The sequence below is a fragment of the Nansenia antarctica genome (genome assembly GCF_963989245.1).
Source record: "Nansenia antarctica genome assembly, chromosome: 20".
NCBI lineage: Eukaryota > Metazoa > Chordata > Actinopteri > Argentiniformes > Microstomatidae > Nansenia > Nansenia antarctica.
Window position 1 is genome coordinate 13,308,094 of NC_137693.1, and position 12,728 is coordinate 13,320,821.

Sequence of the window (12,728 nt, forward strand, 5' to 3'; positions counted from 1 at the left end):
CTAGTTAGTCTTCTCTCTGTCCAGTCCTAGTTAGTCTTCTCTCTGTCCAGTCCTAGTTAGTCTTCTCTGTCCAGTCCTAGTTAGTCTTCTCTGTCCAGTCCTAGTTAGTCTTCTCTGTCCAGTCCTAGTTAGTCTTCTCTGTCCAGTCCTAGTTAGTCTTCTCTGTCCAGTCCTAGTTAGTCTTCTCTCTGTCCAGCCCTAGTTAGTCTTCTCTGTCCAGTCCTAGTTAGTCTTCTCTGTCCAGTCCTAGTTAGTCTTCTCTGTCCAGTCCTAGTTAGTCTTCTCTCTGTCCAGTCCTAGTTAGTCTTCTCTGTCCAGTCCTAGTTAGTCTTCTCTGTCCAGTCCTAGTTAGTCTTCTCTCTGTCCAGTCCTAGTTAGTCTTCTCTGTCCAGTCCTAGTTAGTCTTCTCTGTCCAGTCCTAGTTAGTCTTCTCTGTCCAGCCCTAGTTAGTCTTCTCTGTCCAGCCCTAGTTAGTCTTCTCTGTCCAGTCCTAGTTAGTCTTCTCTCTGTCCAGTCCTAGTTAGTCTTCTCTCTGTCCAGTCCTAGTTAGTCTTCTCTCTGTCCAGCCCTAGTTAGTCTTCTCTGTCCAGTCCTAGTTAGTCTTCTCTGTCCAGTCCTAGTTAGTCTTCTCTGTCCAGTCCTAGTTAGTCTTCTCTCTGTCCAGTCCTAGTTAGTCTTCTCTGTCCAGTCCTAGTTAGTCTTCTCTGTCCAGTCCTAGTTAGTCTTCTATCTGTCCAGTCCTAGTTAGTCTTCTCTGTCCAGCCCTAGTTAGTCTTCTCTGTCCAGCCCTAGTTAGTCTTCTCTCTGTCCAGTCCTAGTTAGTCTTCTCTGTCCAGTCCTAGTTAGTCTTCTCTCTGTCCAGTCCTAGTTAGTCTTCTCTGTCCAGTCCTAGTTAGTCTTCTCTGTCCAGCCCTAGTTAGTCTTCTCTGTCCAGTCCTAGTTAGTCTTCTCTGTCCAGTCCTAGTTAGTCTTCTCTGTCCAGTCCTAGTTAGTCTTCTCTGTCCAGTCCTAGTTAGTCTTCTCTCTGTCCAGTCCTAGTTAGTCTTCTCTGTCCAGTCCTAGTTAGTCTTCTCTCTGTCCAGTCCTAGTTAGTCTTCTCTGTCCAGTCCTAGTTAGTCTTCTCTGTCCAGTCCTAGTTAGTCTTCTCTCTGTCCAGTCCTAGTTAGTCTTCTCTGTCCAGTCCTAGTTAGTCTTCTCTCTGTCCAGTCCTAGTTAGTCTTCTCTGTCCAGTCCTAGTTAGTCTTCTCTGTCCAGCCCTAGTTAGTCTTCTCTGTCCAGTCCTAGTTAGTCTTCTCTGTCCAGTCCTAGTTAGTCTTCTCTCTGTCCAGTCCTAGTTAGTCTTCTCTCTGTCCAGTCCTAGTTAGTCTTCTCTGTCCAGTCCTAGTTAGTCTTCTCTCTGACCAGTCCTAGTTAGTCTTCTCTCTGTCCAGTCCTAGTTAGTCTTCTCTGTCCAGTCCTAGTTAGTCTTCTCTGTCCAGTCCTAGTTAGTCTTCTCTGTCCAGCCCTAGTTAGTCTTCTCTGTCCAGTCCTAGTTAGTCTTCTCTCTGTCCAGTCCTAGTTAATCTTCTCTCTGTCCAGTCCTAGTTAGTCTTCTCTGTCCAGTCCTAGTTAGTCTTCTCTCTGTCCAGTCCTAGTTAGTCTTCTCTGTCCAGTCCTAGTTAGTCTTCTCTGTCCAGCCCTAGTTAGTCTTCTCTGTCCAGCCCTAGTTAGTCTTCTCTCTGTCCAGTCCTAGTTAGTCTTCTCTGTCCAGTCCTAGTTAGTCTTCTCTGTCCAGTCCTAGTTAGTCTTCTCTGTCCAGTCCTAGTTAGTCTTCTCTGTCCAGTCCTAGTTAGTCTTCTCTGTCCAGTCCTAGTTAGTCTTCTCTGTCCAGTCCTAGTTAGTCTTCTCTGTCCAGTCCTAGTTAGTCTTCTCTCTGTCCAGTCCTAGTTAGTCTTCTCTCTGTCCAGTCCTAGTTAGTCTTCTCTGTCCAGTCCTAGTTAGTCTTCTCTCTGTCCAGTCCTAGTTAGTCTTCTCTCTGTCCAGTCCTAGTTAGTCTTCTCTGTCCAGTCCTAGTTAGTCTTCTCTGTCCAGCCCTAGTTAGTCTTCTCTCTGTCCAGTCCTAGTTAGTCTTCTCTGTCCAGTCCTAGTTAGTCTTCTCTGTCCAGTCCTAGTTAGTCTTCTCTGTCCAGTCCTAGTTAGTCTTCTCTGTCCAGCCCTAGTTAGTCTTCTCTGTCCAGTCCTAGTTAGTCTTCTCTGTCCAGTCCTAGTTAGTCTTCTCTGTCCAGTCCTAGTTAGTCTTCTCTGTCCAGCCCTAGTTAGTCTTCTCTGTCCAGCCCTAGTTAGCCTTCTCTGTCCATCCCTAGTTAGTCTTCTCTGTCCAGTCCTAGTTAGTCTTCTCTGTCCAGTCCTAGTTAGCCTTCTCTGTCCAGCCCTAGTTAGTCTTCTCTGTCCAGTCCTAGTTAGTCTTCTCTGTCCAGCCCTAGTTAGCCTTCTCTGTCCAGTCCTAGTTAGCCTTCTCTGTCCAGTCCTAGTTAGTCTTCTCTGTCCAGCCCTAGTTAGCCTTCTCTGTCCAGTCCTAGTTAGTCTTCTCTGTCCAGTCCTAGTTAGTCTTCTCTGTCCAGTCCTAGTTAGTCTTCTCTGTCCAGTCCTAGTTAGTCTTCTCTGTCCAGTCCTAGTTAGTCTTCTCTCTGTCCAGTCCTAGTTAGTCTTCTCTGTCCAGCCCTAGTTAGTCTTCTCTGTCCAGTCCTAGTTAGTCTTCTCTCTGTCCAGTCCTAGTTAGTCTTCTCTGTCCAGCCCTAGTTAGCCTTCTCTGTCCAGTCCTAGTTAGTCTTCTCTGTCCAGTCCTAGTTAGTCTTCTCTGTCCAGTCCTAGTTAGTCTTCTCTGTCCAGTCCTAGTTAGTCTTCTCTCTGTCCAGTCCTAGTTAGTCTTCTCTGTCCAGTCCTAGTTAGTCTTCTCTGTCCAGTCCTAGTTAGTCTTCTCTGTCCAGTCCTAGTTAGTCTTCTCTGTCCAGTCCCAGTTAGTCTTCTCTGTCCAGTCCTAGTTAGTCTTCTCTGTCCAGTCCTAGTTAGTCGTCTCTGTCCAGTCCTAGTTAGTCTTCTCTGTCCAGTCCTAGTTAGTCTTCTCTGTCCAGTCTTAGTTAGTCGTCTCTGTCCAGTCCTAGTTAGTCGTCTCTGTCCAGTCCTAGTTAGTCGTCTCTGTCCAGTCCTAGTTAGTCTTCTCTGTCCAGTCCTAGTTAGTCGTCTCTGTCCAGTCCTAGTTAGTCGTCTCTGTCCAGTCCTAGTTAGTCGTCTCTGTCCAGTCCTAGTTAGTCGTCTCTGTCCAGTCCTAGTTAGTCTTCTCTGTCCAGTCCTAGTTAGTCGTCTCTGTCCAGTCCTAGTTAGTCTTCTCTGTCCAGTCCTAGTTAGTCTTCTCTGTCCAGTCCTAGTTAGTCTTCTCTGTCCAGTCCTAGTTAGTCTTCTCTCTGTCCAGTCCTAGTTAGTCTTCTCTGTCCAGCCCTAGTTAGTCTTCTCTCTGTCCAGTCCTAGTTAGTCTTCTCTCTGTCCAGTCCTAGTTAGTCTTCTCTGTCCAGCCCTAGTTAGTCTTCTCTGTCCAGTCCTAGTTAGTCTTCTCTGTCCAGTCCTAGTTAGTCTTCTCTGTCCAGTCCTAGTTAGTCTTCTCTGTCCAGTCCTAGTTAGTCTTCTCTGTCCAGTCCTAGTTAGTCTTCTCTGTCCAGTCCTAGTTAGTCTTCTCTGTCCAGTCCTAGTTAGTCTTCTCTGTCCAGTCCTAGTTAGTCTTCTCTGTCCAGTCCTAGTTAGTCTTCTCTCTGTCCAGTCCTAGTTAGTCTTCTCTGTCCAGTCCTAGTTAGTCTTCTCTGTCCAGTCCTAGTTAGTCTTCTCTCTGTCCAGCCCTAGTTAGTCTTCTCTGTCCAGTCCTAGTTAGTCTTCTCTCTGTCCAGTCCTAGTTAGTCTTCTCTGTCCAGCCCTAGTTAGTCTTCTCTCTGTCCAGTCCTAGTTAGTCTTCTCTCTGTCCAGTCCTAGTTAGTCTTCTCTGTCCAGCCCTAGTTAGTCTTCTCTGTCCAGTCCTAGTTAGTCTTCTCTGTCCAGTCCTAGTTAGTCTTCTCTGTCCAGTCCTAGTTAGTCTTCTCTCTGTCCAGTCCTAGTTAGTCTTCTCTGTCCAGTCCTAGTTAGTCTTCTCTGTCCAGTCCTAGTTAGTCTTCTCTCTGTCCAGCCCTAGTTAGTCTTCTCTGTCCAGTCCTAGTTAGTCTTTTCTCTGTCCAGTCCTAGTTAGTCTTCTCTCTGTCCAGTCCTAGTTAGTCTTCTCTGTCCAGCCCTAGTTAGTCTTCTCTCTGTCCAGTCCTAGTTAGTCTTCTCTCTGTCCAGTCCTAGTTAGTCTTCTCTCTGTCCAGTCCTAGTTAGTCTTCTCTGTCCAGCCCTAGTTAGTCTTCTCTCTGTCCAGTCCTAGTTAGTCTTCTCTCTGTCCAGTCCTAGTTAGTCTTCTCTGTCCAGTCCTAGTTAGTCTTCTCTGTCCAGTCCTAGTTAGTCTTCTCTCTGTCCAGCCCTAGTTAGTCTTCTCTCTGTCCAGTCCTAGTTAGTCTTCTCCATCCAGCCCTAGTTAGTCTTCTCTGTCCAGTCCTAGTTAGTCTTCTCTGTCCAGTCCTAGTTAGTCTTCTCTGTCCAGTCCTAGTTAGTCTTCTCTGTCCAGTCCTAGTTAGTCTTCTCTCTGTCCAGTCCTAGTTAGTCTTCTCTGTCCAGTCCTAGTTAGTCTTCTCTGTCCAGTCCTAGTTAGTCTTCTCTGTCCAGCCCTAGTTAGTCTTCTCTCTGTCCAGTCCTAGTTACCGTATTTTCCGGACTATAAGTCGCACCCGAGTATAAGTCGCAGCAGGCCAAAAATGGGTCATGAAGAGGAAAAAACCACATATAAGTCGCACTGGACTATAAGTCGCATGGTTCAAGGGAACGGGCTTGGCGGAATCAGCGGGGAAAGAAGACCCTGTTGAGCTTGACTCTAGTCTGGCACTGTGAAGAGACATGAGAGGATTTGTAAGCCCAGGAAGGACATAATTCACGTTAAAACTTCTTCTGAAAGGTTAGAAATACTTAAATTATCGAGTGTAAAGCCAGGGCTAGCTAGCGCGTTGCTAACGAAGGTTAGCAAAATGGCGTCGCGGGAGCAAGCAAACAGGATGGAACAGCCTCTGAAAGGTAATAAATGACTTTAATATCGTGTATAACGTTCATAATAGCGTGTATAACGTTCATAATTTAGTGCTTAATGTCCACATTGTCGAGTGTAACGACTATTTATCGTGTATAAGGCCATGACAAAGATAGCTTGGTGAAAAACGGAAGTAGTTAGGATGAAGGGCGGCCTACAAACAATGCAACATTGAACAGCCTCTGAAAGGTAATAAATGACTTTAATATCGTGTATAACGTTCATAATATCGTGTATAAGGTCCATAATATCATGTTTAATGTCCACATTGTCGTGTGTAATGTCCACATTGTCGAGTATAATGGCTATTCTATCGCGTATGTGGCGCTAGCGGAAGTAGCAAAATAGCCTCGCGGGGGTAACTTAGCAACATAGAACAGTCTCTGGAAGGAATAAATGACTTTAATATCGTTTATAACGTCCATAACATTGTGTATAAGGTCCATAACATCATGTTTAATGTCCACATTGTCGTGTTTAATGTCCACATTGTCAAGTATAATGGCTATTCTATCGTGTATGAGGCGCTAGCGGAAGTTACTCCTTGGTTCATGTCAGTCAGAGATTACCGTATGTCAGTTCATGTCAGTCAGAGATTATGAATTATTGATATATAAGTCGCACCTGACTATAAGTCGCAGGACCAGCCAAAGTATGAAAAAAACCGCGACTTATAGTCCGGAAAATACGGTAGTCTTCTCTGTCCAGCCCTAGTTAGTTTTCTCTGTCCAGTCCTAGTTAGTCTTCTCTGTCCAGTCCTAGTTAGTCTTCTCTGTCCAGTCCTAGTTAGTCTTCTCTGTCCAGTCCTAGTTAGTCTTCTCTGTCCAGTCCTAGTTAGTCTTCTCTGTCCAGTCCTAGTTAGTCTTCTCTCTGTCGAGTCCTAGTTAGTCTTCTCTGTCCAGTCCTAGTTAGTCTTCTCTGTCCAGTCCTAGTTAGTCTTCTCTGTCCAGTCCTAGTTAGTCTTCTCTGTCCAGTCCTAGTTAGTCTTCTCTGTCCAGTCCTAGTTAGTCTTCTCTGTCCAGTCCTAGTTAGTCTTCTCTGTCCAGTCCTAGTTAGTCTTCTCTGTCCAGTCCTAGTTAGACTTCTCTGTCCAGTCCTAGTTAGTCTTCTCTGTCCAGTCCTAGTTAGTCTTCTCTGTCCAGTCCTAGTTAGTCTTCTCTGTCCAGTCCTAGTTAGTCTTCTCTGTCCAGTCCTAGTTAGTCTTCTCTGTCCAGCCCTAGTTAGTCTTCTCTCTGTCCAGTCCTAGTTAGTCTTCTCTGTCCAGTCCTAGTTAGTCTTCTCTGTCCAGTCCTAGTTAGTCTTCTCTGTCCAGTCCTAGTTAGTCTTCTCTCTGTCCAGTCCTAGTTAGTCTTCTCTGTCCAGTCCTAGTTAGTCTTCTCTGTCCAGCCCTAGTTAGTCTTCTCTGTCCAGTCCTAGTTAGTCTTCTCTGTCCAGTCCTAGTTAGTCTTCTCTCTGTCCAGTCCTAGTTAGTCTTCTCTGTCCAGTCCTAGTTAGTCTTCTCTGTCCAGTCCTAGTTAGTCTTCTCTGTCCAGTCCTAGTTAGTCTTCTCTGTCCAGTCCTAGTTAGTCTTCTCTGTCCAGTCCTAGTTAGTCTTCTCTGTCCAGTCCTAGTTAGTCTTCTCTCTGTCCAGTCCTAGTTAGTCTTCTCTCTGTCCAGTCCTAGTTAGTCTTCTCTCTGTCCAGTCCTAGTTAGTCTTCTCTCTGTCCAGTCCTAGTTAGTCTTCTCTCTGTCCAGTCCTAGTTAGTCTTCTCTGTCCAGCCCTAGTTAGTCTTCTCTGTCCAGTCCTAGTTAGTCTTCTCTGTCCAGTCCTAGTTAGTCTTCTCTGTCCAGTCCTAGTTGGTCTTCTCTGTCCAGCCCTAGTTAGTCTTCTCTCTGTCCAGTCCTAGTTAGTCTTCTCTGTCCAGTCCTAGTTAGTCTTCTCTGTCCAGTCCTAGTTAGTCTTCTCTGTCCAGTCCTAGTTAGTCTTCTCTGTCCAGTCCTAGTTAGTCTTCTCTGTCCAGTCCTAGTTAGTCTTCTCTGTCCAGTCCTAGTTAGTCTTCTCTCTGTCCAGTCCTAGTTAGTCTTCTCTCTGTCCAGTCCTAGTTAGTCTTCTCTGTCCAGTCCTAGTTAGTCTTCTCTCTGTCCAGCCCTAGTTAGTCTTCTCTGTCCAGTCCTAGTTAGTCTTCTATCTGCTTCTGAGAGCAGCTAGATAGTTGTTCCTGGACACTTCCAGTCATTTAGCACATTTAGCAATGCAGTGTTTCCTCTATATGCATTTATTGGTGGCGGGCCGCCATGAATGAATTTCCTCCGCCACTAATTGATTCAGTCCACAATTATTATTTTTTTTAAATCCACCTCTGAACATTTTAGCTGATTAAAATATATCTGATCCTAGATCAGCGCTATAATGGATGTTGACTAAAAGTGCACCTAAATCCACGCCCATCTCTCTCTAACCGCTGATCCAAAATCAGATTAATGACATTAAACATTCAGTTGACGACGTGACACAAGGGCTACTCCTGATTGGTCTAAATGTGAACCATCTAAAAGATACAAAAAGCTAGCTAGCTAGGTGCACAAATAAGATATCACGTTAAAAAACAGCGACAGATGGATGGATTTTTCAAGAAAAAAGATGTCCCAGACACTTCAAACATTGCTGAAGCTAGCAGTGGCTATGAGCGATCCGAAACTGCATGGCTGGCAGGACCAAAGAAGCTAGGTGGTGGATCAGCTAACAGCGTTTATGGCGGGGTACCACCACCACCAGCTGCAACTACAGCGGGAAAACAAGCAGCAGCTACGGTGCGCTGTGGTATGTACACCAACATGTATTACTTTCGTTTGTTACTTTTATTTGGACTTTGGATTTTAAGACCACTTTAATTCATGAAAAGGTCCAGAGTTTCTTGTTGCAAACGGAGGAAGGACAAACAACAGGTGCGTTGAAACCAACACCCAAGCATGCCAGGACGATGGCTAATTTGATAATTTTGACAGACATGATAGACATGATAGACATGATAGCCATCACATCTAGTTGAAAAACTGTCGCAAGTTGAAGAACTCGCGCAAGTTGGAAATACTCGGAAACTTTCGCCAAGTTGGACATACTTTTCCTGTTGTGTTTGAGACGGAGCCAGACTGCTCGTTTGGAAGGACATTGGATCCGTGAGAAACGTAAACCTTCAGAGCTGATGGATGGAAACCGGTATCACAAGTTTATATTCTGTATATATATTTTTTTTTTTTTGCCATCCTCCCTCTAGTTTTGGTTGAAATTAGGTCGTTGTTTTGAGCGCGCCACTAATGTAAAAATTCCTGGAGGAAACACTGCAATGGCTCAAAAACTACCTTCAAACTGCACACAGAGAAATAAAACTACCTTCAAACTGCACACAGAGAAATAAACTACCTTCAAACTGCACACAGAGAAATAAAAATGGTATTCATCATGAGTCAGACTCTCTGTAAGTAGAAAAAAGGGCTTAATTGCAAACATTTTGCACTATCCCTTGAATGTAATTTAATTATATTCTTATAAGGCTTATATGTGATATGGTTTTACCACATGTCTATATCCTGAAATTGCAAACACAAAATAAAGTAATCACATCCTGAGAAACACTCTGGTAAACAAGTAATCATGAGGATTAAAAGCAGTCACATTTATGTGGGCTACTGTTTTGAAATTGAATACAAAACGTGTTTTGGCGACACAGCACGCACACTGAAAACAGCAGTAGGATACCTAATTTACTTCAGAAATGTGCCTGAAAATCAAAAGCATTAGGCAAAACAATCCCCTCTGGCCTCAATTACATTTTAGTGAACATTTGACTGTTTCATGAACATTTCTAAATAGAAAACAAAGTGTTGGCCTCGTTGATGTCAGAAAACTGCTTTCATAACAGCACATTGATAGTTGTTTCAGCTTCTTAGCAGCAGCAGGACACTGCTCCAGGCAAACAGTTGATTCTCTCCAAATCCCCAAATCACAGTACTTGTGTCTTAATGCTGTAGAATAACAGACCAAGGCCTCACAGAACCAGAGACTACCAGACTCGTACGGTATTGTATGGATTTCTGTGCAGAACTGCGAAAGGCTGTGAACTCGTGTCATTCTAGTTTTGCCAACACTGACACGCCACTAGTGCAGAGGGCAAGGAGCTGAGAACCTTTTAGACTGCCAAACATCATCAGATATATCCCTTCAAACCAGCTCGCTCTAACAGGAAGGTCAGATCTCAACCTATACTGTATAAATAGAACTGACATCTACTGGTGCAACAGGAGACCTTTTTAAATACCCAGGTATCCCAGGCTTATCTCAGTGACAGAGGAAAAAAAACACTGAGCACTTTCCCGTATGACCCCCTTTCTTCCAGCCTCTCCCCCTGGCTGGATTAGGATCTGCACTGACCCCAGTCTCTAATCTAGAACATCCTCCCCCTGCAGGCCTGCCTGCCAGAGAGGCCCCCCCCCCTCTGGCACCCATCCACACACTTCCGGACCTGATCAGCTCTACACAGGCCCTCTCCAACCCGGGCCCCACAGAAATCAGAGTGGGGGTCAAAGGTGGAAGCCTCCATGACAATGTGGGGTGCTGTAGAGGGTAGACTTCCACCGCTGTGTGTCTGTAAACCAGGTCAGAGACAGACCGAGATAGAGCCCTAGTGGTTAAGGTGGGGTTAGGCAGGGCTGACGTTCCCCTCTCTCACACTGACAGGCGTCTAGGCTGAGAGGGAGAGGAGGACGGGTGGAGGGGGCGGTTGTGAGCGTGTTAGGACGCCCCCTGTAGGACGCTCCCTCTCTCCCTCTCTCCGCTACTCTGCTGCCACACTAACATGCTCCGTGGTTTACTCACTACGTGTCCAGCTAGGCGGGGCTGGGAGGCAGAGGCAGACACACGCCTCCCTGGGGAAACAAGTCAACGCTGCAAACAGAAACAGGGGACGTCACGTCACATCACGTCGGGGGGTTGAGGGAGGGTGTTGGGGGGGACATGCTAAAACTGGGTGTAACAGGTAGGATGGGGCTGGGCTGCACCATCCAACCAGCTGTGAGGAATGAGAACTTGAGAACGAGGGGGGTGGGGGGGTGGGGGGGGAAGTGTTAAAGAAGCAGCACCGGACAAACCTGGCTCCCATTAACCCCCCCCTCCCCCTTCCTGATCTCTTTTGAAGTCATGCTTCCCTGGCTGAGAAAGCCCAAACTGATTTTCCACAACACACATGAGATGAATAACACTTTCCAAATGGAAGGATGATCATCTTCATCATCATTCAATGTTCTCCCTCATATGCACGCACGCACACACGCGCGCACGCCAAAAACCTCCCAGTATATCGCTCCATTCACTCACTCACTCTCTGATCCCTATAAAGTAACTGAGCAAAAGAAAAAATCTCAGCCTCAAAAGTTCAAATACACAGAAAGCAACTTCCACATTCTTGGGTGATAGGGAGCACTTCTGTGGGCCGTGGAGCAGCTTCCATTCAGAAAAGGTTGCGGAGGGACTGTCCAAGCCTTTCCGGTATACTCGATATCAGGGTGATTAATCTAGCCCAGACACAGCTGTCTCATCTTGCTCAACTTGCTTCTTGCTGCCGCTCAGACAGTGTCCCTGTCATTGAAGAGGGTTACAGCAGGGACCGTGCACGCACACGCATACACAAACTCTAAGACAACGCGAGGGCTTACTTATTATGGGCATTGTGATTGAGAATCAACAGAAAAGATTAGAGGGGGAACACGGATGGTTACGTGCAACCTTCAACAGGTGGAACAACAGTGTCCCTCTACATACTCAGAACCAACCAAAACTCCTAAATACTGACCAGTCTACCAGTCCATCCACATATCTAGCCATTAGTGTTATTTCTGTTTGATGATAAAAAACTGATGAAGCCCATGTTTGGTGTGTGTTAGAGTCACTCTAGACACCTGACACACATAATGCCTTACGTCTCAATCAGATACCGTGCATTACCTTGGAAATCCTCAGAGTTGGGCAACTTCACTCCGCAGATGACATAATCGGACTGATTAGCCTGTAAGATGGAATGAGAGGGTTACAAGTCTAGGATGAGTATCCAACAGCAAGAATCACAGTCAAAATAAATCCCCTTCAGGGGAGAAAAAGCTTACAAATTAAAGGGGACACTCTCCTTGAAATGATCTTAGAATAATGAGCATGTAAGTCATTCAGCTCCATTGAACACTGCAACAAACCGATGCAAATGTTACAATGAGGTGTAAGGATTAATAATAACACTAAAAAGTGTGCAACATGGGGAGATTCCATCACATGAGTTTATGCCCTGAGGTGTGTCAATAGTGCCTGGTGAGGCTACATTGTGTTGGTGTTAGAATAGAAGATCATAGAAGTTACCCCGCTTTAGTAGTGGGCTACACACTATGCTAAGGCTTATAAAGACATTACTATACAGTAGCTTCAGTTAGAGTTCATGGGTCGGTCTCCGGGCCTAGATTAAGCCTGGTCCTCGAGTCTAAGATCTCAAGAGACCCATCCCACCCTGGGTACGAACACTTTGCTCGGCTGCCCTCGGACAGGCGGTTCAGGACCATGTTCGCAAGGACAAACAGACTGAAGCTCAGCTTCTACCCCAGGGCCATTCAGGCCCTGAACACAGCAAAGACCTAGGTTCTAGGCCCTGGACAATCTAGACAATTTGATGGCAGCTACTAGATTGAAATCAAGTGCAACACGGAAACACAACTGTGAACATTTCAAACCTGCAAACTGCGACACTTTAAATGAATGTGCAATAACACTATGTGCAATATGACAACCCTCGGGTACATAAGGTTCAGAGATAGGAAATGTTAGAATAGGTATAGGTCTGCGCCCCGGGCCGATGTAAAAGTTGGATGGGGGGCGCATTATAAATAAAATTAACATTAACATTAACATTAACATTAACATTATAGCATAGCATAGAGTACAGCACAGTGTTTTATTTGTATAGTATAGTATAGTGCATAGTGTACATAGCCTTTATTTTATGTAAACCAGCTCTTTTCCCTTCTTGTTTTTAGTTTTTTTTCCTAGCACCAGGGGAGCCCCCCCCCTCCCAAATGTCGTTGTTTGGTACCTGTACTATATCAATGACAATAAAGACCATTCATTCATTCATTCATTCATAAACAGACTAAAAAGCAAACCTTAGAAAGCCTCCATTGAAAGTGCGATTTTGTCAAGGACTTTTTGGATTTGTGTCGACTAAACCATCCCACAAAGTTGCAGCCTACTGTATTGTTCTACACATGTTAAATGATCCCACGTGTGTGTACTACATCCAGTAGTGTCGAGCTGCTGTGCCTGTGAGGGTAGGGGGTAAAGAGACTCACCACGTCAATGGGGTAGATGTAGGACAGCTCAGACAGGAGCTGACGACAGCGGAAGGTGAGCTGAGCGTTAGACTTGAGGAACAGCTCTCTGAGGGGAGAAGAGAACACACACACACACACACACACACACACACACAAAGTCACTTACCATGAGGTGGGGGAAGAGAGAGAAATCAGGAGAAAAATGAGAGAGTGA

General features: G+C 45.5%; 1 protein-coding gene across 1 annotated transcript in view; it reads right to left on the reverse strand.

The window, feature by feature from the left end:
• uvrag (UV radiation resistance associated gene) overlaps positions 1 to 12,728 on the reverse strand; it is a gene marked incomplete at its 3' end in the record, with an annotated part of 134,060 nt that overhangs the window by 76,683 nt on the left and 44,649 nt on the right. Inside the window, exons 10-11 of the mRNA XM_080550146.1 lie at positions 12,533 to 12,620; positions 11,151 to 11,211 (exon numbers count right to left, since the gene is read on the reverse strand). Of these exons, the coding sequence (XP_080406272.1) occupies positions 11,151 to 11,211; positions 12,533 to 12,620 (149 nt within the window). The remainder of the gene's footprint in view (positions 1 to 11,150; positions 11,212 to 12,532; positions 12,621 to 12,728) is intronic.